Source organism: Dipodomys ordii, unplaced genomic scaffold (assembly GCF_000151885.1).
Source record: "Dipodomys ordii isolate 6190 unplaced genomic scaffold, Dord_2.0 Scaffold49, whole genome shotgun sequence".
Classification (NCBI taxonomy): domain Eukaryota; kingdom Metazoa; phylum Chordata; class Mammalia; order Rodentia; family Heteromyidae; genus Dipodomys; species Dipodomys ordii.
The window spans coordinates 9,593,195-9,619,034 of NW_012267265.1; the positions used below are offsets into that span (position 1 = coordinate 9,593,195).

Sequence of the window (25,840 nt, forward strand, 5' to 3'; positions counted from 1 at the left end):
ATAAGGTTATGTATACAAAATTTCAGAGTAGATAACTGTGCTGGGAACATACAGAAATCATTGACTATAACTTTGTATAGAATGTTGTTCTTAGCATTGTGTAACTCAAAATAAAATACCTACCTCTTGATCAAAGAAGAACAACTAATTAGCATGAAGTCAAAGTAAAAAGGAATTCATCAGAGAGATATGCTGGAAAAAGTCAAGAAATTAAAATATGATAAACCTGTTGAGAATAAAATCCCCAAATGGTGTTCAGTGCCATATCATTCATTCCGTTAAATACTAATATAGCTTCATCTCATAGAATCTAAAATTAATATTATTGATTTAAAATATGAAATGAGTAATGTACATGAATTACAGCTGATAATAAAATGTAGTGTGGTTAATAGTAGCATCTTAAAGGTGCATAGTAGAATAGTCCATCTTAGGATGGATTATATATTATCTAATGGCAAGTTTAATTTCTTAATGAGGGCCAATGAATCAAATATAACTAATGTATTTTTTTATTAGGAGCCTTATTTATGTTAGATTTGTCCCCTTGTTATAAGTTCAAGATGCCAGAAAGGTACACCTTTTACCTAGTATTCAATGTTCAGGGATCCATTGTAGGTGACCTAGAAGTAAACATTGGGAAAGCTCTGGGGGGGACAACTTCAATATAAATAGCAACCTGCAGAGTACAGAATCACTCAAGGCCCACCACCTTAGTGAAGGACAAAGAGAAATTCCACCCATAGCCCATCTCTTCCATTTCAAAGAAGCTCTGTGTCTGCCTAATTGATATCATGCATAACTTATGGTCGAGTCTCTCCCCAGTTTACAAGATCCTGGCTAGACAATATTAGTGAGTACATCAGTTTAGTGAGCTTTTAGATCAGAGGCACAGTAGATAGTGCTCAATTTGTGCATGTAATTAAAGAGAGAGAGGGAAAGAGAGAGAGAGAAAGTTGGGGAAGGTAGCATTAGTTGAGATAAGAGACATGGAGAAGTGGATATAGCCATGAACTTACACATAGCCTTGGGTTGTAGACCAACTATTTGATTTGTGAATTCAGACAAAGGAAAAAGATATTGCATCCCTTTCACATGTCAGTGTCACAGTGGTCACTGACAAATGCTTTATAACTATTAAATATTCATTTACTCCAGGTTATTTCACAGTAACTGTATAAATGCCATGGATTTATTTCTACAAATAAAATTATTCAAGAACTTGTGGAACTATTTCATATCAAGTCATGAATGTGTATAGCATACAAGGAATCTGAGTCACAGTAAGCAATTCCTAAAAAAGTGATAGCATAAAAATGTAAAAAATATTTGACTGCAACATCCTTCATTCACTTTAGCTTTATGTTTTCAAATAATGTGATGAATTGAATGTTTATGCATTAAATCTAACTTTCTATTTGTCATAGGAAGAAAATATAATTGAGTATGAGCTTGTTTTGTCTAGAAGTATGAGAAAAACAATCTATAAATGTTAAAAAGACATACTGAAGTCTTAGATGATAGTACATGATGATTATCTATTACAAAAAAGGTAACTTCCCTTTTACTGAAATTATCCCATTATCAGCTAGAAACTGAAAAATCAAAGGTCAGCCTGACTTTAATATTATTTATAAATTGTTTAATAAGCTATAACCATTTAAAAATTTTAATACTTGAGTTTGCTTTTAAAATGAATAGCTTTATAATTTTAAAATAATCAAATTTGTCTTTAAGTAATTTCTAAGTACTTTTTTTTCACTGAAATTAGACAAACCTGTCATACAAATCAGCAAAATCTAGACTTCATAAAGCAGCCAAGAAAATAATAAATGAACAGCAATGCAACTTATTTCCTCTAAGCATAAATCTGGAACTCAATAATTTAGTTACAGCATCAATTTTAAATGAGATCTTAAGTAATTCCAAGTATCTGCATAAGAACATATGTCACTCCAAAAAAAGGTATGTCGCTTGATATTCCAGGAAGCTACTTATACTTAGGAAAGTGTATTTCTTTACACATGAGGTTTTCTGAGTTTCAGGCAGTGCGGTGTGTCCCCTGAGCCATTTATCTGCCATTGAAAACATTTTTTCATGAGTTAGATCAATAGCAAAAGAACTCATACCTCAAAAGATTGAAGGTTGAAATTCAAATTTCAAATATAGTATTTTGAGTTGTTTCTAAAATGTGCAAAATAAAAAACTTTCAGAAATTCCTAAGTATGCCTTGCTTTTTAAATGATGATTTAAAATAATCACAATTTAGGTGAACAAATGCAGCAATGATACTCACTAGAAACTATATTGAAAATGAACTACAACATGTGGGTGGGGACTGGATGGAAAATCTGGGAGAAAGTTAGGGAAGCTATTACCTGACTTAAGTAACTGTGATTGGAAAAAAATAAACCTCACAATTTTATGAAGTTTCCATTTGATTACAAAAATTAAGTAAGGCACTATTTCAAGTTTTGTAAAACTTGTTTTTGTTTCGAATTTTCTCATTTTAATCACTTCCCATTTTAATTGTTTCCCATTCAATCATTTCTCTTATTTCAAACTCAAACCTAATACAACTCCAACCTTATTTTTCTTAACAAACTTGAGACTTCTCAATGATTTTCTGTGCAAAGTTAGTGTAATTGTATCCTTCATATCAATTTTTTGAAGCCATCCAAACATTTTTGTTTCATTCCTAGGTATCTGTTGTCATTTGTTGGTAGCTCAATTTGACGATTCTGAATAAATAGTTTCATATGCACGTAAAACAGTCCAAGGACTTTAAGTATCCATATAAATTCATGGGTTCACCTGATGAGAGCTTTTTCTCCAAAGTACTCTCCTTTCTGCAGGGTTTTTATCAGCTGTGGTTGATCGTGGCCCTCGGTACTCTGTGTGACTTTTACCTAAGTGATGTTACAGAATTAAAAGAAGAGAGAAGTTAATTTTTTAAAGCTACTGGTTTTATACATTATTTTACTATTTTTAAACTAGCATACATCAATAGTGAAAGAGTGTTTCATTGTGGTAATTCTATATACACATATATGTACTTTGAACAAATTTACCCCCTCTTTTAGACTTCTATCTATGTTTTTCCTTTCCTTTTCAAATCGTTTGGTGGGTTTTATTATGTGATTTCATACATATAACATATTTCAAGGTAACTTTTAAAAATGAATCTAGTAGCTCCTTCCTACAGATCCTCAAAGCAAATATTAATGGTCCTGTTTGGTGTTTTTTTATTTCAAAAAGTCTAATTGAGTTAACAAACAATCACAAGTATCACAAAATAGCCAGATCCTATGCACCCTCTGAAATGGAATACAAGATGTAGTTTGGAGAAAGGACCACAACTTCTTTGGGCATCCTAAAATGAAATATGGTCCAAGAAAGTACAAGAACCCCATGGCAAGGACAAACAAAAACTTCAACATTACCTATTTATAGCTAGAATTATTTCAAGTCAACATGGTAATAGTGTTATTTCATGATGATTAGAATTTCTGACATTTATGTTTATGAATTAACTTTTTAAAATATTGAGAATAAGTACAACCCCTTTATTGACCAGAATTCTTTCTTTTAAACGCAAGGACCATATGGAGGTGACATTGTAAGAATTAGTTCTGAGTGTTAGCTGGTCCAAAGGTTTGAAACATTTTGTCAATATTTTTCTTTCACTGGGGGCACAGTTCAAAGTTCAGTTGCATTTTTGTAAACAAAAAAAAATTACAGAGGCTGGGAAAGTGGCTCAGTGGTAGAGCACTTGCTTTGCATGCATGAGGCCCTTGGTTCGATTCCTCAGCACCACATAAGCAAAAAGAAAAAAGCCGGAAGTGGCGCTGTGGCTCAAGTGGTAGAGCACTAGCCTTGAGCTGAAGAGCTGAGGGACAGCGCCCAGGCCCAGAGTTCAGGCCCCACGACCGAACCCAAAAAAAAATTACAAAAGAAAACACCTACTCTGATAATAAACTCTTCCACAGAACATATAAAATATAAATTATCTGGCAACTTAAAGATACAGGGGCTCAAGAGTTGAGTCTATTCCTCAATATTTCACAAATGCCCTTGTGTCTCTGAGGAACACTGAGTCAACACAGAACAGTACCTACTTAAAAACTAAGTTAAGAAAAAGAACAATGACACAAACACATGATGGATATGTAGATAGGATACACTGATTGATAGACAAATGTATGTAAAGAAAAATTTGCATCCGTATGTAAATCAGTTTGAGTTACAGACTATAAAATTCTCAGTCCATGTTGGTTTTATAGCTTTTATAGCCATCAACTGTTGACTGTATCTTTCTCTGCATGCTTGTCATCCTGTCTGCTGGATGAAATAATATTCCAGCACTGTTCTTGGATTGATGGGAAATATAAACTTATTGATAATAAAGGACCTCAGAGATAACCTAGCCATTATACATAATGAAGCTAGGCCCAAAGAAAGTGGAGTAATTGCATGAGGTCAGTCACTAAAAGAGTTACTCTTCAGCTGTAATTCAGAACAGGCCTCTTGTTGCATCAGCCCAAAACCTACCTCTTTTGCAGAACCCCAGGAAATGCTCCCAAGGAAGTTCTTTTGCCCATTAGATGCAGAAGATTTATTGTGTCACAAACCTAAAGAGCGCTATGCATTTATGGATAAAACTTTTTGGTTTACGGTAAATACACATTAATATTTACCTTTCCTTTTGCCAAAATGAAAAAAGTGCTTCCTTCTTCTCCTTCCCGAATGATATAATCTCCTTTGTCATAGTATTCCTATTGGGATGACAGGAGAAAATGTTAGATGCAAGTGGAGGCATACAACTGAAGACATAAAGGCAATAGAACTTTTACATCTGAAATGAATGTTTTGCACCTGCTTCTTTTATTTATTGCTCATTATAACCTTAAGCTTTTCTTAAATTGCCATCATCAACTGTAGAAAAGGTTAGGAGACTTACTTTATTATCTACATTGCATTTGTAGTTTTGTTTGGTTTCAGAAAAAATTCACTTGGGACACTGAATTTTAGCTATGGAGAACAATATCATAAAAATAAAATAAACATAACTAACATGCAATGAGCTTTCACCTAAATATAAGCTTCCTAGTGATTGGCAACTCTCTGAAGATTACATCTAGAAAAAAGCATTTAGAAAAGAGAAAATGATTACATAGTTGTTGAAAATACTATCCCTTGTGGATATTGAAACAGATAGTGTCAATTTCTAATTCTCTAAAGAGCAATTACTCCTACAAAGATCCTATAGACATGCTATCTAGTTCTGTCATACATGTTCTTTTTAAAGACAGCATCTTACAATATGAAGAAGTTAGATGTTTTTGGAAATTTTGTGGGTTGATTTATCTTAATTAAATTTCAAATGTTCACATATTTCTTCTTATGTTTATTGTTTCTTTCCCTCACAGATTATTATGAAACTAGAGAATTCTTGAGCAAGGAAATGTAATTTATCCACTTCTTAAAGAAAAAGACCAATCTAGTACCTTAGAAAGCAAAAGATAGATTTAACTGTCTGCCTCTAAATTGCTTTAATTGGATCTTGTCTCAAAGTTATAGAGCTGAAATGGATCTCTTAATTAATTATTTATGCACATAAAACGGGCTTGTTGAATTTTTTAAAAAGACATAAACCACAACATAATAGCTCTCCTTTGTTTGTCATTTAGATGTGAAAATAAATTCCAAATTAAACTACTTTTGTGTGAGTGAATTTCATTATTTTACTGGTCAATGTACTCTTAAGACCAACTCACATTTATTAAATAAATAGTACTCCTAATGTGAATAAAAATTTTTATTTACGTAGCACCGTGCACACTTAAAAGACATTTCAACATGTCATTGAAAAAAGTATAATGTCTTATGGGGGAAAGTATTTTGAATCTAACTATCTAGTTTCAAATCCCAGTTCTACACTGACTTCCACTTATCAATGCATAAAATTAAAATCCATTTACCATTCAAGTCTTAGACCGTTTACTTTCAAAGACTTAGAAAACTGCATTAGTTTTCTCTGCCACTGAAACAAATGACCACAAATTCAGTGGCTTAGAAGCTCTTTTATTGTATTATAACTTCTGGGAATCAGAAAATCCAGGCACAGCCTGGCTTGATTATACTTCTCTGTTTGGGGTATCTCAACGCAAAATTTGAGTCACCAATGGAGATGTATTTCCTTCTGGAAGTGCATGGAAAATCTGCCTTAAGTCTCATTCAGGTTGTTGGTAGAATTCATTTGTAGAATGAGGTCCCCATTTCCTTACCAGCTGTCAGAAGAGACTACCTTTTCACTCCTGGAGGCCTATATATTATTCCTGGACCTTCCAAATTACAGAATTAGTAATGGTCTGTACAATTCTCACCCATGGCCCCTCTACTCTAACAAGAAATTTCTCCTCTGTTTAGGGCTCATATACTGATATCCAGCTCACCTAGCCAGTTCAGAGTAATGTCCTATTTAAAGCTCCAAGCCTTTATGTATCTTCAAAGTCCCTTAACCCATAAACTATAGCATAGTCACACATTGCAGGGATTAGGGTTTGGCATTTTGGAGAATCATTTTCCTTTTTTGAATAAACTAGTTAACGACAATGTTTTCTGGGGCACTAAGAACATCTTGCATATAGTAAATGTCCTATTAATAGTTTCTGTGCTAAAGATGAAGATAGTTATATTTGCTTAGCTGTTCTATATACTGCACTTCAGTTTCCTTTGCAGTAAAATTAAGATTATATACCTACCACAACCTAACATTGAGGATGAGTAGGAGATGTACATCCGATGTGCCTGGTAGAGTGTTTAGAATATACCAGGCATCTGGTGGCTGTAATGCCTGGGAAGAGGCTACAAACTGATCCTGAGTCCTCTGCAGGCACATATGGCCACCCAGGGAAATCAGGTTCCTACTTTAGTTGTAACCCTATAATTAACTTTGATCTGAAAGAACTGGGGCAGAGGTCATCCAGGTCAAGCCTGTGAATACTTTCATGCTGACATGTTCAGAACTTTAACCCCACAACCCCCACCCTCTATTTTAACGAATGACCCTGTGAAATCTTGAGAACCACTTGCTGATAGAAATGGCCAAGGAGTCATCAGCTTCAGTTCCTAGGAGTTTATGTGGATCTGAGCAGGAACATCCTCCCTGGACTGCTATGTGAACAAGAGATATGTTTCTATTTCATATGGACAGGGACGTTCTGAATGTCTTTGCATTCTGTTTAGCTTCCTTTACCTCTTCACGTATTTCTCATTTTAGACTTATTACAAGTCTTTGCAGACAAGTTTTACAGAGATATTGATTATGACCCTTAAGGATGATCACAATACCAAAGTCCAGGTGTCTTCATTCTCTTAGTTTAATATCCCTTTCCTTTAACTAAAACTGCAGTCATGTCAGATTTTTTTCCTGATTCTGATCATCTACTCTCCAATCTTTTCTGTCCCTATCCCAATCTCTGTCCCCATTACCTACAGATCAGAAAGACATGGAGAATTTTGGCAGCGCCATTCAACTGTTTTTATATTATGATAAAGTCTTTGATGTATACAGAGGTGCTGCTTTCATTCCTGTCAACCAGATAGGTTTAAAAATAAAATGTTTGAAGGGGGACTGAGAAAGAGCTTTATTGTTTCTTGAGAGACAATTTTCCTCTTAGTATTTTTCCCAAGAGTGATTCTTTGTCACCCCCAACTTCAGCAGGATCATGAATAATACCTCCCAGTATGTTGACAGTAACTTCATAGATCAGACAAAGCTGTGGAAATAGGTCAGACCAAAATATATGGTGGTAAGTACTGGACATGATGCTAGACTCTCCAGTGTTTGTCAAGCCAGGGTGGTCACCAGGACCAAAAAGAGAAATGCAAACAGTGTGGTTATTGTCCCTGTGGTTTCATTGCAAAGGGGTCTTTTAAAGGACCCAGAAGCCATGTCCTGTAAAGGAATGGTTTTCAAGCATTTTTTTTCTGATTTACAGTAAGAAGTATATTTCACATGTACATCCAATGCATTTATAAGAGTATGCACATGTGTAGACCCTTGTAAATTAAAATGTATTTTTCAAAACAGTATTTGTGTTTACTACTCTGATTTTTAAAAGTCTTCCTACTCAGTCAGCTTCATGACCTAGTAATGATTTGTGGCCTGTAGCTTGGTCACAAATGTTTTAAAGGAAGATGACTAAAAGCTATGAGAATAGTTAGTTTGGTGTGTGGGCAGAAAAAAAATCAATTTCAGGGTAGACTGAGAAGATCAGAAGAAAACCATGCACACAGACAGCAGCAGCTATAGATGGAAAGATTTTAGTTTTTACTAAGGAAGACATTCATTTTGTGTTAGTGTAGCAAAAGACTAAATACAGATTGCCTGTAAAAAGCCTATATAAACTAGAAGAAAACTACAAGGATGTGGAGGAAAAACAAATAGGCAAGCTTAGATAGATTCCCTAAGAATTGCTAGTATGCATTTGTGGCTAGAAATCTTCATTATAAAGAAATGTCAACATATAACTAGATGTATGATACACACACACACACACACACACACACACACACACACACGCACGCACGCACATGAACACACTTCCATGAATCCTGCAACTATATATACAAACTTGTTGTTTATAAACTGTTTACAATTTGGGTTGTTACCATTTGTGTTTTTAGTTTTCAAGTACAATGTTTAAGATAGGTTAAAAATTTTAAAGCAAACAGACATACATTATGTGGACCTTATCAACTTTTCTGCATTAATTTAGTACCTGGCTTTTTAGTTCCAAGGCAAGGCATCTATGCAGAATTTGTGATCTACAAGAATGAAAACTCATAATAATGTGACCCATCATCTTGTTGTTTTGTGAGTATGTGGACACTGTATGCCCAGTACAACTAACTGACAGGATAGTGGCAGAGAACACAAACACTCATTTCCAGCCTTTGGACTAGTGAACTTCCCACATCTACACCTCTGAGATAACTGTGGCCACATCCACAAGTATTTCTGCTTTCCTATGTTTCTAGTGGTAATCATTAAAATGAGGAAAACCCTCTCTCTGGATTACACACTGTGAGAGGTCTGTAAGAAAGGAAGACTAGAGTTGGAAACAAAATGATTAAAATTCCACAATGAAGAAGCCCTCTGAATATATATATATATATATATATATATATACACACACACACACACACACACACACACACACATATATATATATATATATATATATATATATATATATATATATATATATATATATATATATATATATATATATATATTCTCACACACACACACATATATATATATATATATATATATATATATATATATATATATATATATATATATATATATATATATATATATATATTCTATTCACAAACAAACCAGTGCACCTCACACTTCACTGAACACAAACATCCCAACTGGAAATGTTTATAATGTAGATCTGGGGATGCCTACCACCGTTTCGGGCTCAGAAGTGTATGGGTGCCAACAAATATGCCTTTCAGTAGGCACCATGGGTATGAAGAAGGAATATGTTGCACGCTACTTCTTTCCCAGCCCCTAGTACAAATGGGGCATTGTGAAAGACACAGGTTGAACAGAAATGAGGAAGGCCACTGGTCAAATTCCAGGGATATGTAACAGTCAGGTGATATCCCAATTAATCACTGTGCTTATGACTCAGGAGAACACATTCAAATTCCTGTCACCCTGAGAGGGGAACAGAAACACCTTCTTCTTTCTTCTACACTGCACAACAGCCAGGTGCACAAGCCACAATGTGATTTCCATTTCATTAGTTGTGACCATCCATTCTGAAACTGTATCATGCTTTGTGATTCTCCTTATTTGACTCCAAAAACTCACTAGAGGATTGGTAATATTCCCACTCGTGTTTCTATCAGAACAGGAAAGACATCAAGACAGTGAGCTCTTTGAGAAAGAACACTCTATTCAACTCAAGCTAAAAAGCAAGAGAGCTGCCAGACACCTATGGCTCAAGCCTGTAATACTAGCTACTCAGAAGCCTGAGATCTGAGAATCGAGGCTCAAAGCCAGCCTGGGCAGAAAAGTCCATGTGATACTTATTTCCAATTAACTACCAGAAAAATGGTAGAAGTGCTGGGGCTAAGGTGGTAGAGTGCTAGCCTTGAGTACAAAGAGGCTCAAGGACAGTGCCCAGGCCCTGAGTTCAAGCCCCACAACCAATCAAAAAGAAAAAAAGAAAAATCAAGAGAGCAAGTGGACTACTGCACAATTGGGGCCCTTTGCTCCAGAACTTCAATATGCAATGATCTTAAACATATGAGATGAACTGCTTGATAGTTCTGACTCTCTGTTCTCTATATCCCTTCAGTCTCCCCTTCCCCACCTCCCAGCACACACAAAGAAAAATCCTTCCATTTCAATTCCTAGGCAGCATAACAGACTCTGTCTGTTTCCTCAGAGATCATGGAACCAGTTTGTGGAACAGTTGGTCTGAGAACTCAGCGGATGCTCCATCTATGCTCTATATATTAGGGATTGACTTGTCAGGACCATGTTGATGGGTCACGAGTCCAAACTATACTGATAAGTTATGTGCGTTTCTTAGACCTAAATAGAATCTCATTACTCTCTTGTTCATCACTTTCTCATCTGAGTATTTTCACACATTATAGAGACACATTTGTTTGCCAGGTATGAATAAAGAGCTCTTTATAAACTGTGCTGCTGTGTGCAAATGCTAAGATACAGGAAAGCAAATTTTCTACGGTGTTTAAAAGATGAGACTCTCATACATGAATTGTGTGCTAATTAACACTGGGTTTGAGCCCCCATTTTATGTTCCTTGCGATTGCTTATACATGAAAAAATGTCTAATTTATCATTTATTTTTAATGATAATTTTCATATTTGCCGTCAGCATGGAATTTCCCTCTGGTGAGTCTACTCTATTAGTATTATATTAAAAACAGATTTCTTTGGTTAACAAAAAATACAGGGTCTCTCTTGCTTTTCTAACATAAAGCACCCTCAGAAATTGGGATGAATTATTAATATGTAACATCTGTGATTGGGTTATGTTACACACTGAGGAAATCCCAAGGGATGCTGCGCCAGCAGTCTTCTTGAAAATGACTTCATATCTGAAGCCCCTGGCAGATCCCGGGCATGCTATATGTCATCATGACCTGTCCTTGATAAATGGCTGGATGGCTTCCATGAATTGTAAATGGGAACATTACTGGTGTCACTTACACTTAGGATAAAATGACCCCTTCTCCCTTCTCAACAGATACTAGTTTGTGTTGTTCAGTGTGATTGACAGAGGCATGAATCTGTCAACATCCAGTCTTGCAGTACTTTTTTATTTTCCTCCCACTTGAATGCTCCAAGTCTCCATATGACTCTTTCACCAGTCCCTTCCTCCTTTCAGTTCCATAAAAGCCACTCTGGTTTCATTGAACATGACCCATCTCTGCATACATGCCCCCACCCCCCGAAACAAGTTAGAGAGGTTATTTGTTTTGAATTTTAATCTCTGAAATCTGAAGAGGTTTTCATAAAATGCATATCATTGGAAACCAAGGTACATGTCATAAAAGCATTATTCACCAACTTGACAAATCCTGGATTAAAACCAACCATCTGAGTAGTGCTAAAATGAGTTTTGAGCACATTCCAATACACCACTTCCCTGTAGATATTCACACAGGTAAAGTGCTTCTTGAGTTCAGTTTCTGTAAATATATTTTCATGGCCTGGAGTGTTCAAGGAGAGAATGTTTCTGAGGCTGATTCAGAGGCTTGTTACCAAAAGCAACCACATGCCCTTTCTGTGCTCTAGCTCCCAATTACGCCTCACTGCCTCTTTTATACTATGAAAATTCTGCAAGGGATTGTGATGCTAATTGTAGAAAAATCAAATACCTCTTGTGGAGGGAAGGTTAGTTTTATAATATAACTAAAAAGATTAAAATATGTAAATCAACTTTTTCACCGTACACATGCAAATCTACTTTCTTTGGGTAAATTTCAAAAGAATCTAACCTTTTCTGGACCCCAAATTCAGCAAGAGCTAGACTAAAATTTTTCACAGTAGGAAATGACTCTCAATCTCTGGAAACTGATAATCTACCACCTTTGCCTCTTGATTCATTTACAGTTCTAATAATAGCAGTAGATGATAAAATCTAATGAAATTTACATTTTACTTTAAAATGTCTTACCACTTCTAAGCAGTCAATGATCTTGGTTAGTTTATCTTCAGGTAAATTTTTCAGCAAGGATACACTTCAAAAGTAAAAAGAAAAAATCTTTACTTAATTACAGAATCTTTAGTTAATTACCTTTTCTTTTTTCTTTTTCACCTACTATGTAGCTCAGGCTGGCCTTAAACTCAGTTTTCCTTCTTCAGCCTCCAAAGTGCTGAGATTACAGGCATCTGCCATAAGGTCCAGCTATTCATTTATCTTCTTGAATGAAACAATAAATATATGTACCTACTTTATGTAGATTCTGAAGTTATTTTAGGTATTAACAATTATGTACCTTAATTTTTTCAAAGTAAGCTTTCAAATAATGGAAAACACATAAACTATTGAAATTTATGCACATTGGACATGATATATATTTATCCCAGATATTTATCACAAGCAAATAAGTGAAAATAGTAAGATGTTACAAAGTGGAAAAATTATATTGTATCAACTTGGGAAATGAAGCATTTGGTTTGTTTTGGTTTTCAAAGTGACTCACATCTGGAAATATGTTCCTCTCCATACTTCAGTATCTCTTCTGTTATACTGAGTAAGGAGCTCTGTTTTGGGTGGAGGATCAGATATTCATCTGAATCCGCCTAATAAAGTCAAGACTCTGTCCTAGGAATGTGGTTATTACCATTGTAATGTCATACTGTACTGTCTTCTAAAAATCAATGATAGCCAGAGGCATGTAATAGGTACATTTCGTACAGCTAATAATTTACAAAAAATGAAATAGAATATTGAAACCAATTATTTCCAAAAATCAGAAATGATAATGACTAAATTGTGCTCTTAAAGTTCTCTTTTTCTTCACACATTTTCATTCAAGATTATTGATACAATTTCTTCTTTCTTGTCATCTGAAACTTGACACCCCTACGGGGAAAAATAATGAGACTCCAAAAATACATGATCAGATCTGATTATGTGCAAGCATAAAGCTCTGGACTGACTTCTGCACATGTGCACCAAGAAGCAAAAGGCCAAGAGCCATGTATAAGAATGTTTGCAGCAATATCACTTGTAATTGCAAAGCAAAGTGCTGGAACAAGTTCTAGTGGAAAAACATAATTCAGCACTAGAATCAAGGAAAGAGGCTCTGAAACAGATCTAAATCTCAGGGGGAAAAATACTGGGTAGAAAATAAATTGACTTGCAAAAACAACTCCATTTTTATAAACTTAAAAAATATACAAAATTGAACTATAGGCAAAATTGTAAATAAAAAAATACTAAGCTACACACTCAAGCTGCTCTATGACGCAGGGGAGGGGAATGGGAGGCTAGACGTATCAGAACACATAAGAAATTCAGTAACTAAGCTAACTTTCTGTTCCTCGGATTGGGCAATAGCTTCACGGATACTGTTATGATCTTCTAAATGTAAATGCATTTTAAAGTGATACATAAAATAATAAAAATTATATATTTGTATGGGGCACTTTATGATATGTCTATACATGTATCATTTTGCACTGTTTATTTTTTTATTGTCAGGGTGATGTGTAGAGGTGTTACAGTTATATAAGTAAGGAAATGAGTACATTTCTTGTCATACTTGTTACCCCTTCCCTCATTTTTCTCCCATTTCCTTCCTTCCCCAATCTCCCCTGAAGTTGTACAAATCATTTCCAACATATTGTCTTGTGAATACCGTTTCCGCAATTTCATTTTGCACTGTTTAAATTCAAGTAAATGTTTCTCTGTTCTCAAATATCTGTAACTCATGGTAATAGCATGTAGATTCCTTTCTTCTACCTTTTTTCAAACTACATGATCAATACTATGTTCATCCTACTGTGAAATAGCACACTAGAACGCCATACTCCTATCCACCTATAATTCAGTACTCAGTTGATCAACATTTCTCCATCCCTCCTTCCGCCTTCTCCAGTTTCTAATAATCACCATTGTACTCAACCCTCTTAGATATAACACATGAGTGAAATCATGTAGAACTTGGTTTCCTCTGTGTGGCTTATTTCACTTAATATAGTCATCTTCATGACCAACTCTATCAGCACAAATAATAGGATTTCACTCCTTTTGTGGACAAATAATGTTCTACTGTACAAATGGTAGTATTTTTCTTTATCAATTCATTGGTTAATTGACAGTTTGCTTGTTTCTTTTCTTTTGTACTGAGAATGCTGTTGTGCAGCTGTCTTTCCAATGTACTCGTTTCATTTCCCAATAGTGCAATTGTGGGTGACTTTGTAACTTACATGTGGAGTATATAACTCATATCTTATACACTTTAGAATACAATTGTAAAGGAGAAAAGAAAGAGCTTATTGTATATTCTGAAACAAAGAAAAACATGTTCCCCTAGCATATCTCCCTAGAGATAAAGTGATAATATGATAGCCAAAATTTGTCATTATTTCACACAACTTTATTATAAAAATATTACATCCTGTCCAAATTTAGCTCTTTACATATTAAACCTATCACATGTGAAAAATGATGGGGAAACAGATATGAGGGAAAATCTCAGCCTATCTTCCCTCTATGAAAATAAGGATCAGCAGGGTGCTGGTAGCTCGTGCCTTTAATCCTAGCTACTCAGGAGGCTCAGATCTGAGGATGGAGGTTCAAAGCCATCCCGGGCAGAAAAGCCCCTGAGGCTCTTTTCTCCAATAAACCACTCAGAAAACCAGAAGTGGTGCTGTGGATCAAGTGGTAGAGTGCTAGCTTTGAGCTGAAGAGCTGAGGGACAGCGCCCATGCCAGAGTTCAAGCCCCACAAAGGACAAGCAAAGAAAAGCAGCAAAGAAAAGCAAAGCAAAGCAAAGAAGGATCAGGTTTATCTTGTCCACCAATGATTCTACATTGCTTAATGCCTGGTAATAAATATTTGTTGAATTGATGAATGATACAACAAAATATAGGAAGGAAAAAAGTGATGTAATAGTAGATTATCTGAGCTCCTGCCACTAAATCAGAACATACTAGGCTCCAAAGGAATGAACTGCTATACAGGGCAATTTGAGTTTTATCTCAAATATTCAAACATGACCCAGAGGCATAGATTTATTGATGAAGTTCTTTTTTGGTCTGTGCAGAACTGTAGGTTATTAGCTTTAAATGCTGACCTTCCAGGCTCGGTTGTTAGAGTTTGAGATTACCTATATTCAGGTAGATCTCACAGAATGATGACTAAGGTACTGGCTAGAAGATAGGTAAGACACTTTCTTGTCATTATTGTGGCTCACTGCCAAGAGTCATTGTTGTGGCTGAGAGGGCAAACCAAGAAAATTCTACTTGAGATACCTTAACACCTGCAATATTCTACTGATTAGCAGTGTATTCCTTAGGTGTTTATGAAGCCCACACTATAGGGTAAGCACTGTGCAGCCCTAAAATCATTGGCATCACAGGCTTGCTATACAATATAAAAATCACACTATTTTACTTAAGATGAACTTCATATTTACTTTTTGAAATCCTGAAGTGCAATATTATTATTGTTCCCATTTATCATAATAACACTTCATTACAGAATCTCTTACAAATACAGAGATGGTCAGAACTCTCACAAATGATATAAAAGTATTTAAGATATGGAACTTATAGTCTCAAAAGTTTCCCTTAACTTGGAACTGGCTTTCTAAGTCACATAGACATGTGCTTCTCTATAGTTGATGTTTCAAGTTGTTGAGGTACAGACATTTCCTGAAATTAGCATATGCCACTGATCTGTGTCATTGTGACATAACAAAAATGTTATAGCAATAATTTGGGCATGTTAAACTGCAACAAATAATGCTGAGTTGGGCAATAGTATGACTATGTAAATGAGAAAAGGAATGTGTACCTGTTAGAAGAGTTAGAAAAGCAACATTATGCTATTTTCTTTCAAACCTCAAACCTCATCAGCCAAGTAAGCGTTCAATGTGGATTTATTTAGGAGTATTTATACATTATTTTCAGTACTATACACTATGGCTCAATCAATTCAAGGGCAACATAATGGAAAAAAGAAATCAGGACCTAAACTAATGGGAATTAAATACAAATGTTGATGGCAGTAACATTTAATATAAGAGAATACTTTCATTCCTTGGTTTATCAACATGGAAAATACTTACAGAGGAGAAACTATAATAAAATATTTATTCTGCTTAAACCCACATATCTATACTATGCCTACATGCCTTTTCACTTTTCCCCATGGGGCCATTCTTACCTTCTGAGGAAGTTTCTGTACTGCTCATCCCTAGCTTGGGCTGTTCTTCTCATTATATTCTGGAAAACCTCTCGGTCAAGTGCCCACGTTTTAACATTGGTAATGGCTAAAGGAAGAAATCAAGAAAACAATACAACATTTTTAGTACTGCATGAAGAAATCATTCTAGCCACCTGCCAATGGCTCACACTTGAAACCCTTGATCTTTGGGAGACTGAGATTGAGAAGATGATAGTTCCAGACCAGCCAAGGCAGCAAAGTTTAGGAGAGGCCATCTCAACAAAAAGAAGTTGGGTTTGGTGACAAACATCTGTTAGCACAACCGAAAACAGTCAAATCACAGTCCAGGCACAACACAAACACTCAAACAAGAAAATAGATCCTAACTCAAAAATAACCAGTGAAAATGAGGACTGAAGATAGAGCAAAGCAGGAGATCATCAAACTAACAAAATGAGAAACAAAGAAAGCATTCCCAAAGATTATTCAACGATTTTGCAGTTTTTGGAAAATGCATCATTTAAAAATGTAAATGGAAGGAAGCAGTGAAATAAAGTGACTAATTTTATAAATCATTTTGACTTTGAAATGTACCATGATCTGGAAGTGGGTAGTGGAAGATTTCCTTTCTAATTATGTTTTGGTTAGAATGATCTGCAAATGTTTGCAATTCTCAATTATGTACTACATCATCAGGATGTAATTCAGATTAATGTTGTTCTATTAGAGAAGACTAGCAAACCTGTATAAATTTAGATTGACGCATTCACAAACAGGAATTGGAAATTAAAATCTCTGGGTTATGTGTGTTTTACATCTCTTTTTGTGTTATTTAAACATTGTTCTCAATGATTACTTACATATAAAACACATGCAAATAATTTTAAGAGACTACAAAAAATTAGGGGACAATATTTTTATAGAAAGACATTAAAAGAAAACATAAAATCCCAAATGGAAATAAATCAACAGTAGAAATTCTAAAAAAAAACAGTATACAGAGGGTGACATTAATTTATGAGTATAGATGCATTGTATTCATAAATTGACATGTTGAGCAGTATGAAGGTTCTTCAAAAGACTAAACATAGAGCTCCCCAATAATCTAGCAATACCACTCCTGGGCATTTACCCAAACAATCACAAACAGGCCACACTAAAGCTACCAACACAGGTATGTTCATTGCAGCATTATTTACCATAACTAAGATATAGAACCAACCCAGAAGCCCCTCAGTAGATGAATGGATCAAGAAAATGTATATATACACATTCTTAAGGGAATGAAAGACTTGGAAAAAATCATATTAAGTGAAGTAAGCCAGACCCAAAGAAACATAGGCTCCAAGGTTTGTAATAATTATTATATGTCTAGGATGGTCCTATTAGCAGAGTACAATAGCTCAATGGCTATGTACATATGACCATATAAAATGAAGCTAAACAAATTGCAAGATATGGAAACAAGATATGGGATTTGGGATTTTTTTTGTTTCTGTTTTTGTTTTTTAATGTATTGTGTGAAGTTATTTCATTTATTTCTTTTTTCTTTTCTTTTTTTTTTTTTTTTTGGTCAGTCCTGGGGCTTGAACTCTGGGCCTGGGTGCTGTCCCTGAGCTCTTCAGCTCAAGGTGTGTGCTCTACCACTAGAGCCACAGTGACACTTTCAGTTTTCTGGTGGTTCATTGGAGATAAGTCTCATGGCCTTTCCTGCCTGGGCTGGCTTTGAACTGTGATCCCCAGATCGCAGGCTCCTGAGTAGCTAGGATTACAGGCATGAGCCACCGGCGCCCAGCTAAGTTCTTTTTTTTTTTTTTCTTTTTTCCCATTTGGCTTATCACCTCTTACCACTGTTTTTGATTTTGATACCCCATGTCTTGTGTATATGTTTATCTGGTTTGGGGAAGGAAAAGGAAATAACAAAGTAGTAAGACAAAGGGACAATGGGTGAACCAATACAACAGTGGTACTCACAAATGAACTTTACAACTTTACAACTTGGGGGGGAGAAGAGTGGAGAGGAAGGGAAAGTGGGGGAGAATAAGGGAGGGGGTAACAATGTTTGATAAGAACTGTACTCAATTACCTTACTTACGTAACTGTACCCCCTCTGATATCACCCTTATAATAAAATTGAATTAAATTAAAAATTATAAAAAATGACATGTTGAATTGAAACCCTCTGTACAATTACTTCAAAAAGTAATAATGATGATGATGATGATGTCAGGTTCCAGTGAATCATCCCTGTAATCCTAGCTACTCAGGAGGTTGAGATCTGAGGATTGCAGTTTGAGCCAGTTCAGGGGAAAAGATCAATGAGACTCTTTTTTTTTGGTACGTTTTTTATTGTAAAAATACATTACAAAGGGGTTACAGTTACATGAGCAAGGTAATGAGTACATTTCCTATTGAGCATTGTTGCCTCTTCCTTTGTCTATCTCCAATAAACTACCAAAATGCCAGAAGTGGAGCTCTGGCTCAAGTGATAGAGCAACCTTGAGCAAAAGAAGCTCAAGAAGAGCATCCAGCCCTGTTGTCCACAAACCACCATAAAAAAAGAAAGAATAATAACCCTAAGCTCTGGTAATTGTACTTTTAGAATGCATTGGAATGATCTCAGAATTGTTGTTAAAAATATAAATTCCCCAGGCCACTGGCCAGAAATTCTTTTTCAATGTGAGTAGAGACTTGGAATCTGAGTTTTATTCAAACAGTTCACAGTGATAATCCACATAACCCAACCTACATCCCATACCTGAATAATTCTGTAGAATTTGTAATAATAACATTAATATACAAAAACAAGAATCCTAGAAGAAGCTAATAAACTAACTGAAAAGCTCATTCACATAAATTCTCATTACTTGAATTGACATCCTTTTTGAGATATATATTTGTGTGTATGTGTGTGTGTGTGTGTGTGTGTGTAAATACAATGTGTGTATATATACACACATTTTCATTGCTTTAATTTTTCTGGTTCATAATATGGTCAGAAACTCATGGAGACAAGGAAGGAATCATTCAGGACAAGTCAAAGGCAGATGTCTACATAGTTAAAAAAAAAGCAAAGTAACAGTAATTAAAGAAATACTGGAATTTGCCAATTTGAAGGTATTTTCCTATGACATATAAGTGTATATGAGAGAAACTGTCTTTTTCAATTGATTTAGGTGTTTCATTATAAATTCTAATATAGCCATAACAATTCTATTAATGAAGCATATAAAGAGAAATAGGAAAACAAAAAAAAAAAACTGGACCAGGATGCAAGCCTGACTTAATGAGATGAACTTTAATACCATGTAACGATTTGGGGAATTTCATCTTCTGTTACCTTTCACAGAGGCTGTTCTTGTACAGTTGTACAAAATGGCGAGTTCCCCAAATGTTGTCCACATAGGGATGGATGATAACAACTTCTCTCCTTGGAACACCTCTAATCGGCCCTCTGTGAAGTACAATTTAAGAAAAATACAAATAATCAAAATCTACCTACATCCCATAAATAAGAAACTCAGAAATCATTCACAGCATACAGGTAAAATATTGTGTGTGTGTGTGTATGTGTGTGTTGTGTTTTGATAAAACTTTATGGGAATTAAACTTTGAATTTCATGTAATTTTAATTTCTTGAATTGTAGTTTTCTTTTGATTATTAAATGTATGAATACACAGCATAACTCAAATACAATGGTTATTGATCAATGTGAGGCCAGGTCTGTGGATTATCTTGAGAAAAATACTTTCCTGAAGTTCTTCATTGATAATGGAAATAAAAACAATAATAATATCCACTTCATAATTTGTCATGAGAATTAAAAAAGTTAATATAAACAAGGAATTTAGAACCATAGGAAGCACACCATAAATTCAATTTAAGTATTAACTGTGATTAATACTGTTATTAATGTAACAAAGCTCTTTCCTCGAAAGAGTGGATGACAAGTTGTTTGTTTAAAATTTATTCTACTCTAGGAAAAATGTAGCACATAAAACTATTTCTTGCTGAGGGGCTGGGAAGGTGGCTCAGTGGTAGAGCACTTGCCTTGCATGCCTGAGGCCCTGGGTTCGATTCCTCTGCACCACATAAGCAAAAAGAAAAAAGCCAGAAGTGGTGCTGTGGCTCAAGTGGTAGAGTGCTAGCCTTGAGCTTAAGAGCTGAGGGACAGCGCCCAGGCCCAGAGTTCAGGCCCCACGACTGGACCAAAAAAAAAAAAAAAAACTATTTCTTGCTGAGTAGGAGCTCAAAAATTACAGATGTCCTGAAAACATCGCAGTTTTTGGCCATGGGAATGCCAGCTTGTCATAATGGATAAATACCAGTTTTGGGTCTTGGCTCCCTTCCTTATTGGCTGTTTGATTCCTGCAAGTTCCGTCACCATTATTAAACCTTGGTTTCATTTCAATATAATACCTATTTTAAAAGGAAGTCACTAACCAGAGTGCTTTGCCCCTGTCTAACCCTAGGCAAAAACTGGAGGAAGGCAGACTAACGTTAAGCTTTCCACAATTGTTTTGCCCTAAACTCACTCTTCTTCTCTTCAAACAGAACCTAATCACATTAAAGTAATGAAGAAAATATTTAAATTCTTAAAGGAAGAAAACTGATGGAGTGATGTCTCTTTCTGCTCAGGAGTTAGACTTTTTCCTAACTTTCCTAACTTTCCATGAAGTAGTGCTGTGGCATCTGAGTCCATTCACTAACTAGGCAAATTTGATCTGAGACCCCACATACATACCCAGGAACTATTTGAAGTGCCAGAGCAACAGAGTGGGCAGAGAAGAAAATAGTATTTTGATAGAACTTATAGTCGACAGTTCTGCTTTGGTTCCAGATCCCACAGATTAGGTACTAATTCTTAATGGATTTTCATTAAAATTTTAATAGTTTTTCATTACAGCTAACTGATTCCAAAACCATTTAGTAGTACTGTCCAATTGATACCATAACTCTTGATGCATTTCAAGGATTTTTTCCGGATGGGTTATGACCCATGGGGCTTGAGAACTGCTGAAGAATTACATGAAATATCAAATGTCTTAAGTTAAATATGCTTGTGTTACTTGCTATTCATGGTATATTTTATCAAGGAGGATTTTTAATTATTAAATTAATTTGCTCAGCCTGATAATTAAACCAGGCAATTCAGCCTTTAGATGACACCATAATTAATTCAAGTAAGAAACTATCCAATTTTCATTTTCATGTGTACTATGGCCTTGATTTCAATAGCTGCATTCATGCTGACTTCTGTCCAACCTCTTCCCTCCCCAAGCCTTTCATCAGAGTTACTGGCAAGGAACAAGACAAGCTGACACGAGTTTCTCATCTTTTCCTAGCAGGTTCCATAAATATTTGTTGACATAATGACCTATCTTCTCTTGCCAGAATGCTCTAGTGTTGCTAAAATCAATGTGCAATAACCAAGAGAAAAGTTGTAAGAAGGAAAAGTAGTCTGGATCAACAATTACTCTGGAACACTTGTCCCTATAAATCTGAAGACTGCATAAATTCAGGCTGTAAATTCACTGCTTGAACATTTGCTTGCAAGTGATCGAAGAATTTTAGAGTTGCCTATGAAAATTATACGATTATATGGAATAAATACACATGTAATTGTAAAGCTCACATGTTTAAAGAATCCAAGGATATGAAAATAAGCTTTCCCACAATGCAGATAGGATAATATATGCCTATTAACTTGTTTACCTAGACAAACCTCTGTCCCCATGCCTTAACAAATAAAACCCCTAGGAAACAGATATGGTATTACTTGGGTGTTTCAGAACTACCATGGAAAACATGTCACAACCAATCTCAGGTTATCTCACTCTCTGGGTAAGTCAGTTTAATTTTCTTCCCTCAGACTCAAAAAGTAGGAGCAACTCAGATTTTGACAAGGCATCTAATAACCTTAATCTCTCCTGAGATAATTTCTTGCTTCTATATCTAAATAACAACAACAATACTAATAATAATTTCTTAACTAACCATCACAAGATCTACACATTTCAAAAATGAAACTTTGATCTTTTCTACGTTTCCTAACATGTAAGCATGTTCAAGTGATCAGGGACAAATAGTTCTGAAAACACATTTTAATTGGAAGACATTGTGTTTGAGTTGTCTATTGATTAAATGTATCTAAATTATCTTTTAAGACCATTGGTATATAAAACCCAAAGTTTCCAGAACCACAAAAACAATTTTTTTTCCTGATGTGATTGTTTAATCATGTCAACATAAGCAACTATACTTTTTTTTATCCATAAGTGGTACTGTGATTGCAAAATACTTGATTGTGAGTTTGAGCTTTACTTTCTCAGCTATGTGACCTTGGATGAGTAATACGAAGGTAATATCCTCCAATAGCAATATGGAGGGAAATCATAGCACTTTTCTTGTGGGGTTAGTGGGAGATGAAATGAGATCTCTGTTGACAATATATCAGGCAATACAATGCCTGATATGCAGAAGGCATTTGATAAATATTACCATTACAAGTTGATCAATAATGCTGCCATTTTATGAATTCAAATCTGTTACATTTTCTACAAATAGATCAACTGATTCTGTGTTTTTAGAACCATTTGTAAAAAATCATAATAGATGAAACATATGTCATATCATAATGGGAAAAATCTGTAAGGCCTACCTGCCAGCACAAAGATATGATTTCCTGGTTCTCCTTGCTTAATAATGTAACTGCCTTGTTGGTAGTTTCTCCCATACATACATTCCACCATGTCTTTGATCTGCTGAGGGTCCAGTCGCTTCAGAAACTGGTTTTTATTTAGGGCATCTGTGATGAGTTTCTTCTCACTGGTGAAACAGAAAAGAGGCAAGATGGTAGCTGAAATGAAAGCAAATCATGCCTCATGGTCCATGAGGAATCATCCATTCTGGTTATTTATATCCCTACTTGTACACATGAAATTTCCTGAAATTTCTAGCCCAATCAAACACCTCACCTTTGTCACTGCCATACCTTACATATAAAACCTTTATATATTTTTGAATGTTTTTCCTGGTAGTCACTATCACCCCAAAGTGCTATCATTTCTACTTCCAACATGATGTTTCACAAGGGAGCAGAATTTTGAGATGGAAAATAAGTGATGAATAGGAAGAAGCGTTATTCAATATCACCGGCCATTTATGATGTATGAATGCATACACAGTGTCTATGGTATGAATTATTTTTTATCTTAGTTTCATGGCCTATGAAATCATTATTATTCTAATTTTCTGAAGTGGTTAACTAAGTAGTAAGAAGCAAATTACTCCTCATAGGGTTTAAATATTATCTGTGAGTCAGACAGCTATGATGTTTTCATTCTATTCCACTGTTTTTATGACCTGTCAAACTGACTCCGTAGTTTGATCAGACATAGAGGGGAATGGTAAGCATCCAGGATTGCTTTGCTTTTACCCTAGGTGTGTCTGGTCTGCATAAAACCTGTGTTTCCAACATCAAACCCTGTTTGTTCTTCAAATTCAATCCCTGATTATTGATAATCCTAAAAGACTCTGCTTTCTAAGGAAAAGAAGCAGCTCAAAATAGCAACTCAATTATCATAAATTACAAATGTTTAAACTCATGCTTTAGATAAAGATGTCACAAAATTCTTGAACTAGAAAAACAGATACTTTAGGAAGCTGTCAGAATCTTTATACAATGTATTTACCATCTGCATGACTTCCCAAAATGGTTTTTTTTCTTTCGCTAGAATGTATATATTCAAATGCCAGCCCTAGCTTTTCTATTTGAAATTTAAGATCTTGTTCTTATGAGAAGTTCTTAAAAATGTGAAATCAGTCAGGGCATTAGTTACTTCCCTCATGATCTCATTAGATCCCTAGATTGTGTGAAGAAAAAAGATGACACTTGTACACAGATGTCCTTTCCCGGACAGGGACTCTAACTGAACATCTTGCGAACTTTCTTCTCCCTTCATCTAAACTATCACTAAACCTTGTCAAATTCCTTTACAAAACATCATCGTTAGCAAATTTATCTTCAATTTTCAAGAATGTTACCACAGTTCAAAAGCAAAATATAAGTCTTGACAATTTTAACAATTTCCTTCGTAGAGCTTCAGATTCTAGCCTTTGAGTTTATTTTGTACCATATTCTCAGATCAATCTTGCTAGGGAAAAAAAATGATTGAATATTGTTAGGTGCCAGTGGTTCTTGCCTATATTCCTAGCTACTCAGGATGTTCAGATCTGAGGATCACAGTTTAAAGCCAACCTGCATAGAAAAGTCTATGAGATTCTGATCTCTAATTAATAAGCAAAAGAGCTGGAAATAGAAGAGTGGCTCAAGTGGTAGACTTCCAGTCTTGAGCAAATAAGCTAAGGGAGAGCATGTAGCCCTGAGATCAAGCAGCAGTACTGTCATAAGACTTACAAAATCATATCTAGGCCCATTATAGTCAAATTACTAAAGACAAAATAAAAATAGAAAATTCAAAATGAAGCAGCAAGATATAAAGACCAAAATACAGAACTAATTTACTTCTCAAGAGAGATGATGAAAAACAGAACACAACAGAATATCTTTAAAGAGCTCCATAGGACCTAAGGAATATCTTTAGCTGGTGAAAATAGCCTTTAATAATAAAGAAAATTAAGAGATTTTCAGAATGTTTTTCCATTGGCACCAGACTCATAATAGTGGACAACTCCAGACAGAAGGAATGGGATCTCAGATAAAAACTGGTAGATGTTAGCAGGAAGAAAGAACACTAGAAATACATATACTACTTTTGTATGTTTAAGCTTTCACAATAATTTTAAGTGATTTTAATACATTTCACTAACTTTTTAAAAATATAATTTTTTTATCAGAACAATAACTGTATTCCTACAATAAGTAACTTATAAAGCAATAAAAAATTAGGTAGAATGTAGAAAATCTAAACAATTGATCATCAATGTTACCTCCTTTTGTGATGTAACTGGTACTTTAAGTCAGTAGACAATAACTGTTTTCAAGTGTACCCCAAACTGTGATTATATGAAACCATGAAAAAACAAAAAGTATCAACAAAGTTCATAAGACTGAAATAAAACGTTGTATTTTTTAATATAATAGCATAAGTTAGAAAATCAGTAACAAGGGCTGAGAAGGTGGCTCAGTGGTAGAGTGCTTGCCTTGCATGCATGAGGCCCTGGGTTCGATTCCTCAGCACCACATAAACAAAAAGAAAAAAGCCAGAAGTGGCACTGTGGCTCAAGTGGTAGAGTGCTAGCCTTGAGCTGAAGAGCTGAGGGACAGTGCCCAGGCCCAGAGTTAAGGCCCCACAACTGGCCCCCCCCAAAAAAAATCAGTAACAAAAGATAACCATAAAATCCTCAAGTG

The 25,840-nt window shown here is 35.1% G+C and overlaps 1 protein-coding gene across 2 annotated transcripts in view; it reads right to left on the reverse strand.

Annotated features, from left to right (window-relative positions):
- Prkg2 (protein kinase, cGMP-dependent, type II) overlaps positions 1–25,840 on the reverse strand; it is a 114,238-nt gene that overhangs the window by 53,167 nt on the left and 35,231 nt on the right. For both annotated transcript variants that reach the window (XM_013020145.1, XM_013020144.1), the window contains exons 3-8: positions 23,129–23,295; positions 19,807–19,920; positions 16,467–16,572; positions 12,243–12,306; positions 4,698–4,775; positions 2,815–2,909 (exon numbers count right to left, since the gene is read on the reverse strand). In XM_013020145.1, the coding sequence (XP_012875599.1) occupies positions 2,815–2,909; positions 4,698–4,775; positions 12,243–12,306; positions 16,467–16,572; positions 19,807–19,920; positions 23,129–23,295 (624 nt within the window). The remainder of the gene's footprint in view (positions 1–2,814; positions 2,910–4,697; positions 4,776–12,242; positions 12,307–16,466; positions 16,573–19,806; positions 19,921–23,128; positions 23,296–25,840) is intronic.